Source organism: Corvus moneduloides, chromosome 1 (genome assembly GCF_009650955.1).
Source record: "Corvus moneduloides isolate bCorMon1 chromosome 1, bCorMon1.pri, whole genome shotgun sequence".
Taxonomy (NCBI): domain Eukaryota; kingdom Metazoa; phylum Chordata; class Aves; order Passeriformes; family Corvidae; genus Corvus; species Corvus moneduloides.
This window is the reverse complement of record NC_045476.1, coordinates 62,785,068-62,797,082: the sequence shown is the minus strand read 5'-3', so window position 1 is coordinate 62,797,082 and position 12,015 is coordinate 62,785,068. Positions and strand designations below refer to the sequence as shown.

Sequence of the window (12,015 nt, the reverse complement as noted above, 5' to 3'; positions counted from 1 at the left end):
ATAGCTGCTTCCCTGTTTTCTCTTTTCCCAAGGAATGTTAAAATATCCTGAGATGCATTAGCTCTCATTTTCAGTGAAGAATTATTTTCTGCCTGTTTGTCTTTCTAGAGTTTCCTCCCTGCACTCTGCAGGTCTTCCCAGTTTAAAGCCATCTGTTCAGCAATTGTTAGCTCTTTGCTTCAAACCCAATAACTTCACTGTGGAATGAGTAAGTCTGATATTTTCACTTACAGCCTTATTAGCAAAGTGGTGTGTTCCTGCTGGGACATTTAGAGGAGTAGGGGGCATCATCTTCTCATAGACCTCTTGTGAAACAACAAATTGTTAAGAAAAAATCCAGAATCTGGAAAGCAAGATTTAAATCAATCAGCTGTTAAGGTTATTGTGGGCATGTATACCATGTCCATAAGGAATCCAGATCTTTTCTGTAAAGCAGAAGTTATCTTTGATGTGAAATTTCTTACTGTCCTTGAGTCCTGTTAGCTTTTACATCTGTGTGAATGTTTATAATGTTGATGCAGTTTGTTTCCTTTTTTTATTCCTGGCCACACTGTTACTTTTCTACCTCCAGACTAGCAGAGGCACTTTGAACATATTCATGCTGACCCAGAATGCCGTGGGGGTAGATACATTTTCCTGGTGTCAAAAGTGTATATTTCTTTTGTATTTCTGTACCGCTTTTTGCATAGTACCCAGTTTTTAGTGTGGTTTTTCCTGCTTATAGACAATGAATAAATTTGTCAGTCATCATACATGTTCAAAATCAGTGTGCTTTTTTCAAAACATACCAGAAATTATTTATAAGGATTTTAAAGCAAAGAAATAAACAGCTTTATAGCTATGATAGCTTTCAGACAAATTAACCAAAGGAATCTTATAATAAACAGCCAAGAGCTGAGCTCTTTCTTGTAACTCTCTTTTCTATTCCCTGTGATCCTTTGGGTGGCACAGGGGGCAGAGGACAGAGGTTGTAATGAAAAAGATGATGTGGATTTGTTAGAAAGAGACAAACACTTTTCATGAGTGCTAGAGTCATTCATTCTGGTAGCAGGTAAACTATTTCTGTGTCTCCCCATTCTGTAACTTGTGTTTGTCAACTGACAGTTGAGTCTATTCACAGACTAGAATAATTATCATCTGTGTTACTGTAAGTGATTGTGTGAAGACATACATGAGATAAGACCTGGAGGGAAAAATAATCTTTTATTAGAACAGTTGATAACAGCTGGGAAAACCAGACAGACTGAGAAGCACACATCTTTTGTCTTACTTACTTCTCTCTGTCTCTTGAAAACTGACTCCTGCACTCCAGTTTGGAAGACTAGTCATTGCTCAAGTGCATTTGGGGAATACTAATTAAGATCCTAATTAGTCTCTCCCTGATAGTGAGTAACTTTTATAAATGAACAGCACTATCATAAGCTAATGGCTGTATTAGGACCAGGACATAGGATATTGTAGGTAATTTATCTTATCTGAGAGGAATTTAACTCAGATGTAAAGTTGCATATTGGAGACAGATGCATTCAGTTAAACAGCAGAGGGACCTAAAAGCTGCAGGACACTTTTGATTGCCAAGAGCTGGCTTCTGGGTTAGAGTGCTGACTGCTTCACTGAAGCAGTGTCAGTGTCTCCACCCATTTTACTTTTTTGTTTTTTGTTGTCACTCAGGTGTTCACTGAATAAATGTGCTTCTGCTGGAAAGCAAGTAGCTGAGTAAATAGGTTAAGTTGACAGTTCATGATCTATAACAGAATACATTAACAAAATTTTAGTATGATTACTGACTCATAGTTATGGTTCAATAAGCCATTTACCTCAAACTAAGTAATTGTTAAATAAACAAAACAGGAAGCTAGAAAAGGAAGCACATCAAGAATCTGAATCAAGGAAAGCAACAAGAAAACCATTTTATTTTTTAGTATGCTTGCTAGAGCCCTTTTAAATATAGCTAAATCAAAATAATAAACTGCTCAACACATTTAAGGTGTAATAGAAAGGGAAACCATGCACATGGTTGATAAGCCTTTGTTTTTTGCAGACGTGACTTGTTTTCTCATTTGCAGAAGCATATTTGCTGTGAACAAAGGCTTCCCGCTTGTCATATGAAGTTGGCTAGAAAGCTATCCTGCAGCTAGAGAGATATCAAATATTAATATTTGTGCTCGTGTAGCCAAAGATGTGTGTATTGGATAGGTCTCGAGTCTGGATGTAGCTACAGCCTCTTGTAAAAGCCAAATACAATTTAAAAATTACAGTGATGAATCAGTGCAATATGTTTTGTCAATAACCGGTCCTAGGTAAAATCAGATACATCCTCTGAGTCTAAGATACAGCCAGAAGAAGTAGGGACAATTGTGTTTATCAAGGGAAAAAAATTTCTTCCTTTTGTTTTTTTTTTTTAAAGTTCAGAATAGGAGGCAGCAGGGGATTTTCTGTGTTAAAGACATAAACATACATAGCCATAGATCATTCACTCTGTATTTTAAATACAAGGCTTCCCAGGGTATCCTGAGCTGTTGTTTAATGAATGAGTTAAAATTAAGTTGTGGTTTGTGTCACACTGCAGCTAGATGCAAGTCTTGCCGTATGTAATGCATCAGAACGGTTTCTTCTTTCATTTTGGATAAATAATGGTCATAGATGTCGGTGTCTGAAGAACATTAAAGAGTGTATGTCCTTCCCATAATTACACACAAATTCCCCAGTGTGTCTGACATGACCTTATTTTTAATAACTGGGCCTTATGCTTGGATTCCTTCTCTCAGAACAGGGCTCCAACAGCAGGACGTGTATTGACCTTTTATCTTTTGTAAGACACACGAATCAGAGGGGAGTTCACTACTTGTCAGGAGGTTCTTCCTCCACCTTCCCAGGCTAAAAGGGGGCTCAGGCAGCAATATGTAAATATTGGGTACTCACCTGGTGATCTGCCATTTACCTTTTGGCTTTTATGCACGAGTCATTAAGGTTTGAAGTTTTGATGGTTCCCTATAAGCTCTGTTTTTTTAAAATGAGATTGTCATTCTTCCTGTAGCGTAACCATGGAAACAGACAGGGAAGCCTTAAAGAAAGTGATCGAACATGCTGTGCTAATTAATCCTACCCTTCAGTTTTCTTTCAGTTGAAGGATGTTCTTAAATAAATTTTGCATGAGTAAGCATATTTGGATGTGCAAAGGGTTATAAAATATGTAGCAAATTTTCTTGCAGAAGGGTATCTGAAAAAAACCCCAGTAACTGTCATCTGTTTGCATCTGGACCATCAAAACAAGAAATGCAGTATCTTGTTGGTGTTTCACATATGTATTTGGATAGCACTCTTTTTATAATGTAAATATATCTGAAAGATGAGAGTATTTTTTCCATGTCTCATGTGCAATGAGACACATTTGTGTTAATTTTGAGTCTTTGAGTGAAAGTGTTCATTATTGCAAATGCATTCTTTATGCAGAGCATTATTCAGAAAAAACAAAGGTTGCTCCCTCCCTGCGAGAAAGCAGCTCCTCCGAGGCATTAGCCTGATTCAGGTCCTGTCAGTCCTGCACAAGGGGAGTGAGTGCCTAATTGAACAGTGGGACTGTGCCAAATTCTCCCCTTCCAAATTTTGGCTTTTGTGAGTATTTGCCTTGGTTGTTCACTCCTGCTTTCCATTTTTCCATTTAGTTTCCAGAACAGTGTATGTGGCCAACCAGGGAACCAATTGGCTGCAACTTTAAACATGTGGCCTGTACTCATAAGCCTTTTGTTATGGTTTAACTCAAACCAGGATAGCTCTTAACGTGGTGGTGCTGTCTGATACCAATGTATGGCCTCAGCTTGCTTTTACAAATTAAGATTTTTTTAAACATTTTTTTGTTTAAACAGAGGAACATTAATGATCCTCTTATAACTGAGAAACCAGGTGCAGCAGCTAACCTCAAATGAAACTTTCATAGTGTTTTGGGAGTGAAGAATGGATTAAAGAAAAACATTTAGTTTTCCAACAGGCTGGGACTAGCCCAAAAGGGCCATTCTTTGAAAATCAGATGGATTTTCATTAACCTGGAATTGATTCAAGGTAGAGGAGATCTAGAAGCAGTATACTGAGGAAACAGCATGAGTGGCATTCCTACTCCATTCCCAGGAGGGGAGGACTGGTTCTACACTGAACAGTCACAGGAGAGGAGGAAAGATGTGCTTGGGCTGACTATAGCACTTGCAAAGCTCCATCCTGGTCAGTAAAGTGGCAGAAGCCGGCCAGCAAGCATGGTTATTGTGTTATTATTTGTAACATGATTTCTGATATGGCAAGTTGGGTACTTATTCCTCTCTACACGGGAGATTTCTGGAATGTGTGGATCAACAGTTTTGTGTCGCGGAAATCTGAGTTTGTCATTCCACAAGCTCTAAAGTTTTTTGAAAATTTCCCCCAAAATACATGATGTTGTTGGCTTCTTCAAGAAGCCTTTCCCCTGCTTGGTTATGCCTCTTCTCTTATGAAAACTTGGTAGAAGATTAGAATTTGCAACCAAATTCAGTCTTCCTCAGACAAGACTAATGGGGAAGACTCAGACAGGCAAAAAAGGATGGAGTCATTCACCATCCAGACTTCTCAAATCCTTTCGTAATTTTTATATTGCTTAATAGTAGTGGGTCCATATCCACAACTTCAGGGAATGCTGTTTCAGTTTAGTCACATGGAATATAGATGCACAGAAATTCAGGCTTGTTCAAGGTTCTGTGTGCCAGGAATAAGAACTGCTCACCACTTAGGGCTTTTGGTGGTTTCTGGTTTCCTAGAAGCAAAAACATTAATCTGGAGGCAGGGGCACTGTGAAACACATGATGTGACCTCTCCTCTGGCCTCTTTGGGGCTGTACCTGGCCAACCCTGGGTTGTCTTTTTAAGCCAGATTGTTTGTCAAGCTGATGGACAGGTGCACAAACCTTAAAGAAATGGAGGACTGAAAACTTAAAAAATAGATATTCATGCTTCAAATGTAATTTTTAAAAGAAGAAATCATGGCATACAATTCAAATTATTCCCCTACACTGGTGTAATTGCTATAATCAGCTGATAGTGCAATCTGCTGGCAAGATTGGCCATCATTGCTATGGAGATATATTCACTGAGAGTAAATGTTCTTAAATAGCTTTACCAGTGTATTAAGAATAAAGGGGCAAAGGACTCTCATCTGCACTCTTTTGGGAATTCTCATGTTGCTTATTTCTTCCTGAGTGTATGACTTTGCTTCTTTGTTTCTGTAAGGTGTAAAACATGACCTTCTGTTGTAGTAATTCCGTTTGTTTTCTGAAAGGAAAATCAGTAGTTCAGGAAGACACAAAAAAGCACCCAGTGCTGCGTTCTCCTGATTTCCATTACTTGTGCGTGTCCAGTGTTCCCAGCAAGGGAGTGGATGTTCTCAAGGTAGTAGCTAGGATCAGATAATTTGGAAAAAGCGTTTGCAGGCCCATGATAGGAGTAATCACCTTAGCCCTGAAGATCTTTTTCCATTTTCTGGAGGAGAGAGTCCTCTATAGGAGAAATATACTTGTAAACTTCTGGGTTTAGCATATGATGATCTCTACATAGATTGTGCAGTAATGTGAATTATTTTAAATGACTGACAAGCTTAAAAGACAACATTGTAAATATTATATCTTTAGTAGGCCACAGATTCATTGAAATGATTTCTGAAATTGGAGCACTGCCAATACACAATTCTTGAGAGAAAGGAATTCTTCACATACCATTTTCTGCTGTATTACTGCAATATTAATACTTATTTGAATGGTAACGTGTAAGTGTGTCTACAGCTTTCAAACGTAAACTTGAATAAGCAGGCTGGGCTTTGGGCAGTGTAAGCTGTGGAAGGTTTCCTTAGGCTTCCCTAAAAGACCAAATCTCATCTGTGGCACCATTTGTCTGGCAGTTTCCTTTTCATTTTCTTTTTCTAAGTAACATTGAAATGGAAGAATATTGATGCCTGAGGATGAGCAGTTAATGGCAATTAAAATCTTTGTTTATTTGTCTTTTATTTAGGTGTACCACAGTACATCTTTGCATCTCTCCTGGCTTGTGGTTGTCATGATGAAAAGCATATTTTATTGTCCCTTCATAGTATTTACAACTCTGTTTAGCCAGGTACTTAATGATAGATGCTACCGTTAAGTAAAATACTCCAGTTCTAGAAGAAAAATACTCTTGCAACATGCTGTCCCATTACGTGACAGGTGCTCATATATCCTTTTAGATTGTAGCTGCATAGCAAACTATTTCTTCGCTTTGTTTATATTGATTTATTTGTGTTTACCCCACAGGTCTTGCAAGAGCTAAATCAGTTCCTAGTCATACGTATTCCAATGAAGTGGTAACCCTATGGTACAGGCCTCCAGATGTCCTTCTGGGATCAACAGAATATTCCACCTGCCTTGACATGTGGTAAGTATAGATGACAAGATTCTGTAGATGCTTTAGCTCTTGGGTTTTTTTAGACATGTAAACCAAATATGGAGTGAGATTATTGGTACAGGTTAAAAAACATATGTGTAGTGATACGTGTGGTTCCTGCAGTATCTCCCTAAAGGAATCCCCTCCTGCCACCCCACTGGCTGGCAGATGACACCTGCTGTTTACACTACACCCATTGGTGCTTTGCAAGAGACTGAGTTATTGCTTGACTTTTGTAGTCTTAGTGTGGTCCTTTTATATGATATGACACTTATTTTGCAAAATATAGACTTTCACTATGCCCACTTGTAGCAAGGGGAAAACCAGAATTCTCTGGTTGTGAGCATAAAACCTCAGTTCTTAATGTCCTGTATTTGGTAGCAGTAAATATCATTGAATAGTTTTCTTTTAAACCTACAGATTTTATTTAGACTTGCAGGTTTAGAACAGTAGTTTGATTTGTACAGTACATATCACCTTGCTCTGACATCATTTAGTCCTGTGTTGAATAAGGAGCAAGGAAGGTATTTGGTTTTTTGACTGTTAAAAACCAAGCTGGAGGTTCTTTGTTTATTCTGTAGGTTTTGAGGTGACAGGATCTCTGTAATCTGTACAAATTCTGAAATATGGAAAAAAATCCTCTTCCTTACAAAGGAAGTTTTATGCTCTGGAATATGTTTGGATTTTGTTTTGTTTATTTGGTTGTTTGCTTTGAGTTTTTTTGGTTGGTTGGTTGGTTTGGGTTGGGTTTTTTTTTAATGCATATTCAACTCTTTAAACCTTTAGAATTCATTCATTTGAGAAAAAATTATACTAAGGAATTTTCAGAAAAATACAGTAATTTTTTTGCAGTTCACTGAATTATCTTTAATATAGGCAACACAAAGTTAGAATTATGATTATATTAAAATCTAGGAGTAACTGTAAGATAAGGTTATGTTTTCATATGGTGTGTGAATAATATTTTTACAGTAATCTTGCTGTGTAATATTGCAACTGAAGCAATTGTTTCATTATTATTGAAACAATAATACTAGCAGGAATATCTTTTTGCCGGGGAAGGGAACTAAGCATGACTAGGTTGTGTTTAGTCCCGTAGCTGAAATCAGAGATTATGGGATGAAAACAGGTTTTCCTGTAGATCTTGACTCCTGGGGACATGATTTAGAAGTCACAGGATTATTTCATGTGAAGGGGTTACGGAGTAGAAATACTAGAATATCTAATACTGAAGTGAGTGGTTAGTATGACTGGGCCCTGGCTGCTGCAGTTCCCTGAGCTCTAAGGGAAGGTGAACCAAGAGGCAGGAAAGGGAGAGTGAGAAACTCCAGATGTGAACAGTGTGAAATCACAAGTGTGCCAGAGAGGCAAAGGCAGCATTGTCTGTTATTAACTGTCTGGTTTTCCTCAGACCTTTCTCAACTTCACAGATCTCAAATAATTTCCTTCTGCATGTCAGTTTCTCATCTATCCTAAAACTGTCCTGTTTTCCTAAATACCGGATTCAACCAGGTGTCTTCACAGGTTGCATGCAATCTCTGCAGCCCATCTGCTCCTGATGTTTTACAATCACCTCTGTTCCAAGTAATACCTCAGACACCCTCAGCAAGAAGCTCAGCTTGCTTGGGGTCATGCAGGACAACTGACTCAGAGGATGCAAATAGCTGGGAGAGATAAATTGTCCTTTCTGCTCATCTTCTCATAGTTGCTTCTACATTTGTTCAGTTCTTGAGTCACGCGTATTTGTGTATGTCTGCACATACATGAGTCAACTTGTAAATTACAAAGAGAATATATGGAAACAGCTAAAGAAAATTTTTCATGTTTTAATAGGGAAAACTGCTCAAAAAGCACTTTAAAATGCTTTTTTTTAGTTAAAAGCAACATTGGAAATTAATTTTTGTAATTTTTCCTAATTTAAAAAACACTGCACTGTGAAACTGAACAAAGGATTTTAACACATTTTTTACTATTGCTGAAAATCTTTCCACAAAAAAATGGTTCACTCCAAAGTTCAATAGCTTGTCAAAAATAGATCTTTTAACATTCCCCGCAATGAGGATTTTAGTAAAAGAGCTATTAGAAAGTCCAATCAAAATATGTGGTGTTCCTGTAATAACAATTAAGTCATGTAGCTAATTAAAAGCATTTTAAATTTACTATACCTGCAGACTGAGCACGTCCTTCATAATCACATGTTTATATTCAAATTACATGGGCAGCAGGGAAGATCAAGGAAGGACTTAAAATGCTACTTCAGCAATCCAGGTCATTATTTTGTTTCCTGACAAAAATGACACAAGAGTATTGGGGAAGAACCCAATTGTTACATCTTTAATGGTATCAATAAATGATGTTCTCTTGCACAGAGCATTTCATGTAGGCCTAAAAAAAAATCCAGGTACTCAAGGACAGAGGTGGTGTGTTCTGTTTCACATGAAAAACAATGTCATATTCCTCTTGTATGCAATTTGTAGCCTTTGCAATATTTTTTCTTCTCTGTACAAACTGAAGAAGTATGAAGAGCTTAGGAAAAAGGCACTTGGTAGTACAGGGTCTTACACATGGCAGCAATTTGTGCAGAGGCTCAGCCCCTGCCACATCAGAAATCAGATGAGAGCAAATGTGTACTGTGTGTGACAGAAGAGCTGTAGATTTTTACTTCTGTACTTTGCTGGGTTATCTGAGACAGCACTTCCAGTTTGACTGCGAGAGGCGTAGCTGCGTGTTAGGGTCACTTATGCTGACTTGGCACATTTAACAGTGAGCTCTGCTGGGGCTCAGGCAGGCTTGGGGCTGTGCTTACACAATGGTTGGACAGAGCTGAGCCTTAATTACATTAGAGCCATTTAGTGGCTTCCCAGAGTGGGAGGAAGGGAGACATGGAGAAACCTGTCTACCATCAGATTCCAAGATAATTTAGTAATTTGTTATCAAAAGTGTGTTTGTAGCATTAGCATTTTTATGCAATTACTGGCATTATGTCCTTATGGCAGATAGTGTGTGCTCTCCTGTGTCATTATTGATGAGCCACATGATGACAAAACTAGGCAGCCACTTCACTAAATATTTAAATAATGTTAAGGTAGAAAGCACAGCTGTTTCCTCTATTTACAGAAGAGAAAAAAAATAAAGTCACAGGGCTTTTTCTATAGCCATGATAAATGACATTTCATGGTGGTTCCCCAGGAACAGAAAGTGAGGCTCCCACTGAGTGGAAGACCAGCTGCATGAAAAAAGAGTCCAAATATTAACCACTGGACAGTGGCTGGGAAGCAGGTGGCAGAGGCTGCGGGCTATTTTTACACTTCATTTGCTGGTGCAGAGAATTAGAATAGTAACTAAGAGCTAATGATCCACATGCAATGTTACATTCTCCTGCATTCTTTTTTAAATAGCCACTGGCAATAAAACAATATTAATGAAGACGTACATGCAATAGTGGTGTCAGGCTGGTGATGGAAATCAGTGTGTTGGGCTTTGTCATTTACTGCTGACAGTGTTTGATACAGCAGCATTATGTGAATGTATTATACAACCCATGACTGCATCAAAGAGTTGTGATAACCCTTGATATAGCTTTTTTTTTTTTTTTCCTCTTGATGAGGACTTACTAGTACCTAGGAAAATGGTTTTGCATTGCCTCTGGTGTAACTTGTCCTAATCCTTGAATTTTACAGTCCTTTGAAAGTCAATGCAAGGAAAATAGACTTCAACACATAAAGGGTTTATGGATTACTAAAACCCATATATAAGTAACACAGAAACATAGAGAAAAAAATCCCCAAATTAACCTATTCTATTTGTTCCTTACAGGAAGAGTATAGCATTAGTAAATGAAGCAGTTTAAACAGGCTATTAAATCCATTTGATTCTGGTAATGCATGTGCTGCTGCTACATCTGGGTTGCTTACATCAAGAAGTCACTAGGGATATTTTATTTTGAAGTGCAGCTGGCTTTAAACTGTGTTTGCTAACAGCTGGCAATTTTTATGCATATCCTGTTGTTTTGTTTTTTAAAAAAATACACTCTTAGTCAAGTACAGGTAACCTAAGCAGTTATGGGCTGGGATATATTTTAAATTCACTTTTATTAACACCATCAGCTATGTTTAGTACTGAGGAAGAAAGAAATTAAAAATAGATCAGTAAAATGTTACAAAACTGCTTCTTAAATCTCTCTCACTTAACTTTGTTACATCTGGGTTGTTATATATGATTTCAAATCTTAGCTTAATTTAGGGAAACCTCTTCATACGGAGTTTTTCTATCCTATTAGAAAAAGAAACGGTATTTTTCAGGAACATACCACATTTCACACATAGCCTGCTATGAATGTGGATTTGAGTGCTCACTGTAATTCCATGCATGCTTTCATGAATATTTGACCAATGAAGATCTGCAACCATAATTAAGACATTTATTACCTAAAAATGGGTTTTGTCTTAGACACAAGTGCACCAAATTATGGTTTTTACTCAGGGGACATTACAAAGGCATATTTATCCTGTTTCTTTCTCCTGTAAACAGTTTGCAGTGAGAGAAATGTGAGAGCAGTAGTCCCAGTATGCCCTGAAGAAATATTTCTTGGTGCCTGAGAGAGAAAACAGTGTAGGGGAAATTAGCTCTTTTGCCCTTGATGTTTCTCAGGATTATGACTTCCACTCCAAAGAAATGCTAATGTGTAGGATTAGGGTATTAAAGTGATATTGCAATAACTATAAAGGTATTGTTAATTAAATATCTCTTGCTGTCAGTGAGTTCTTCAAAAGTTTTATCAGCTGAATTAGCTTTTGATTGGAAAATTCTATAGGCTCAGATTCTTAGCAATGCTATGTGTGAGGAAGTGAGGAACTGTCTGGGTCTGTAGTTATGGGAAGGGCATTTGAGTTCCTATCTGAAAACTACTTTTATCCATTTAGAACATCAGATTTGCTGTTACTTTTTCATTGCTAGAAATACATTTCATGTGTGTAAGGGAAGTGCATTTTAAAGGTATCTGGATGCAGAAAAGAAAACCAGGAAGAACATGAAAGAACATGAAGACGTTTCCAGCAAGAAAATGTCTCCTGGCCAAATGTTGCTCAAGTTTGAGGAGTACTGTCTTGAGCTTATTTTGACTCTGCTTTTACAGAACGATTGAGTCCAATAGAAAGAATCCTACAAAAAGGCATCATGTGGATTTTAATCCTTCATGAATGTAGTATTTCTTAATATAGAAACTGAGCATTGCTACAGAGAAAAAAAATTTCTGGAGGTTTTATTTCTAGCTATTGAGTGACACAGGCAAGAACATGATCACTCTATTGTCTTGTAATTGCAATTACTTCAAGTGTGACTGTAAAGAAAAACCTTAAGCTATCATGCTCTCAAGTAAATTAGTTTTCATTCATTGCATATGCTTCCTGCACAAATTTTAATGGTTTTTGTCATCATGAAAGGGAAATTTTGATTCACTCATTACTTCTCACGTGAGAACTACAATCTGTTTGCTTTATTGCCACTGTAGTTTTATCAGACTGTATCATCCATCAGATGTTATTTCTTATATATCAAAGGGTAGTGGTCACAAAAGACAAATTCC

At 37.5% G+C, this 12,015-nt stretch overlaps 1 protein-coding gene across 6 annotated transcripts in view; it reads left to right on the top strand.

Annotated features, from left to right (window-relative positions):
- CDK14 (cyclin dependent kinase 14) overlaps positions 1-12,015 on the top strand; it is a 320,374-nt gene that overhangs the window by 178,521 nt on the left and 129,838 nt on the right. For all 6 annotated transcript variants that reach the window (XM_032112533.1, XM_032112560.1, XM_032112568.1 and 3 more), the window contains one exon: positions 6,302-6,422. In XM_032112533.1, the coding sequence (XP_031968424.1) occupies positions 6,302-6,422 (121 nt within the window). The remainder of the gene's footprint in view (positions 1-6,301; positions 6,423-12,015) is intronic.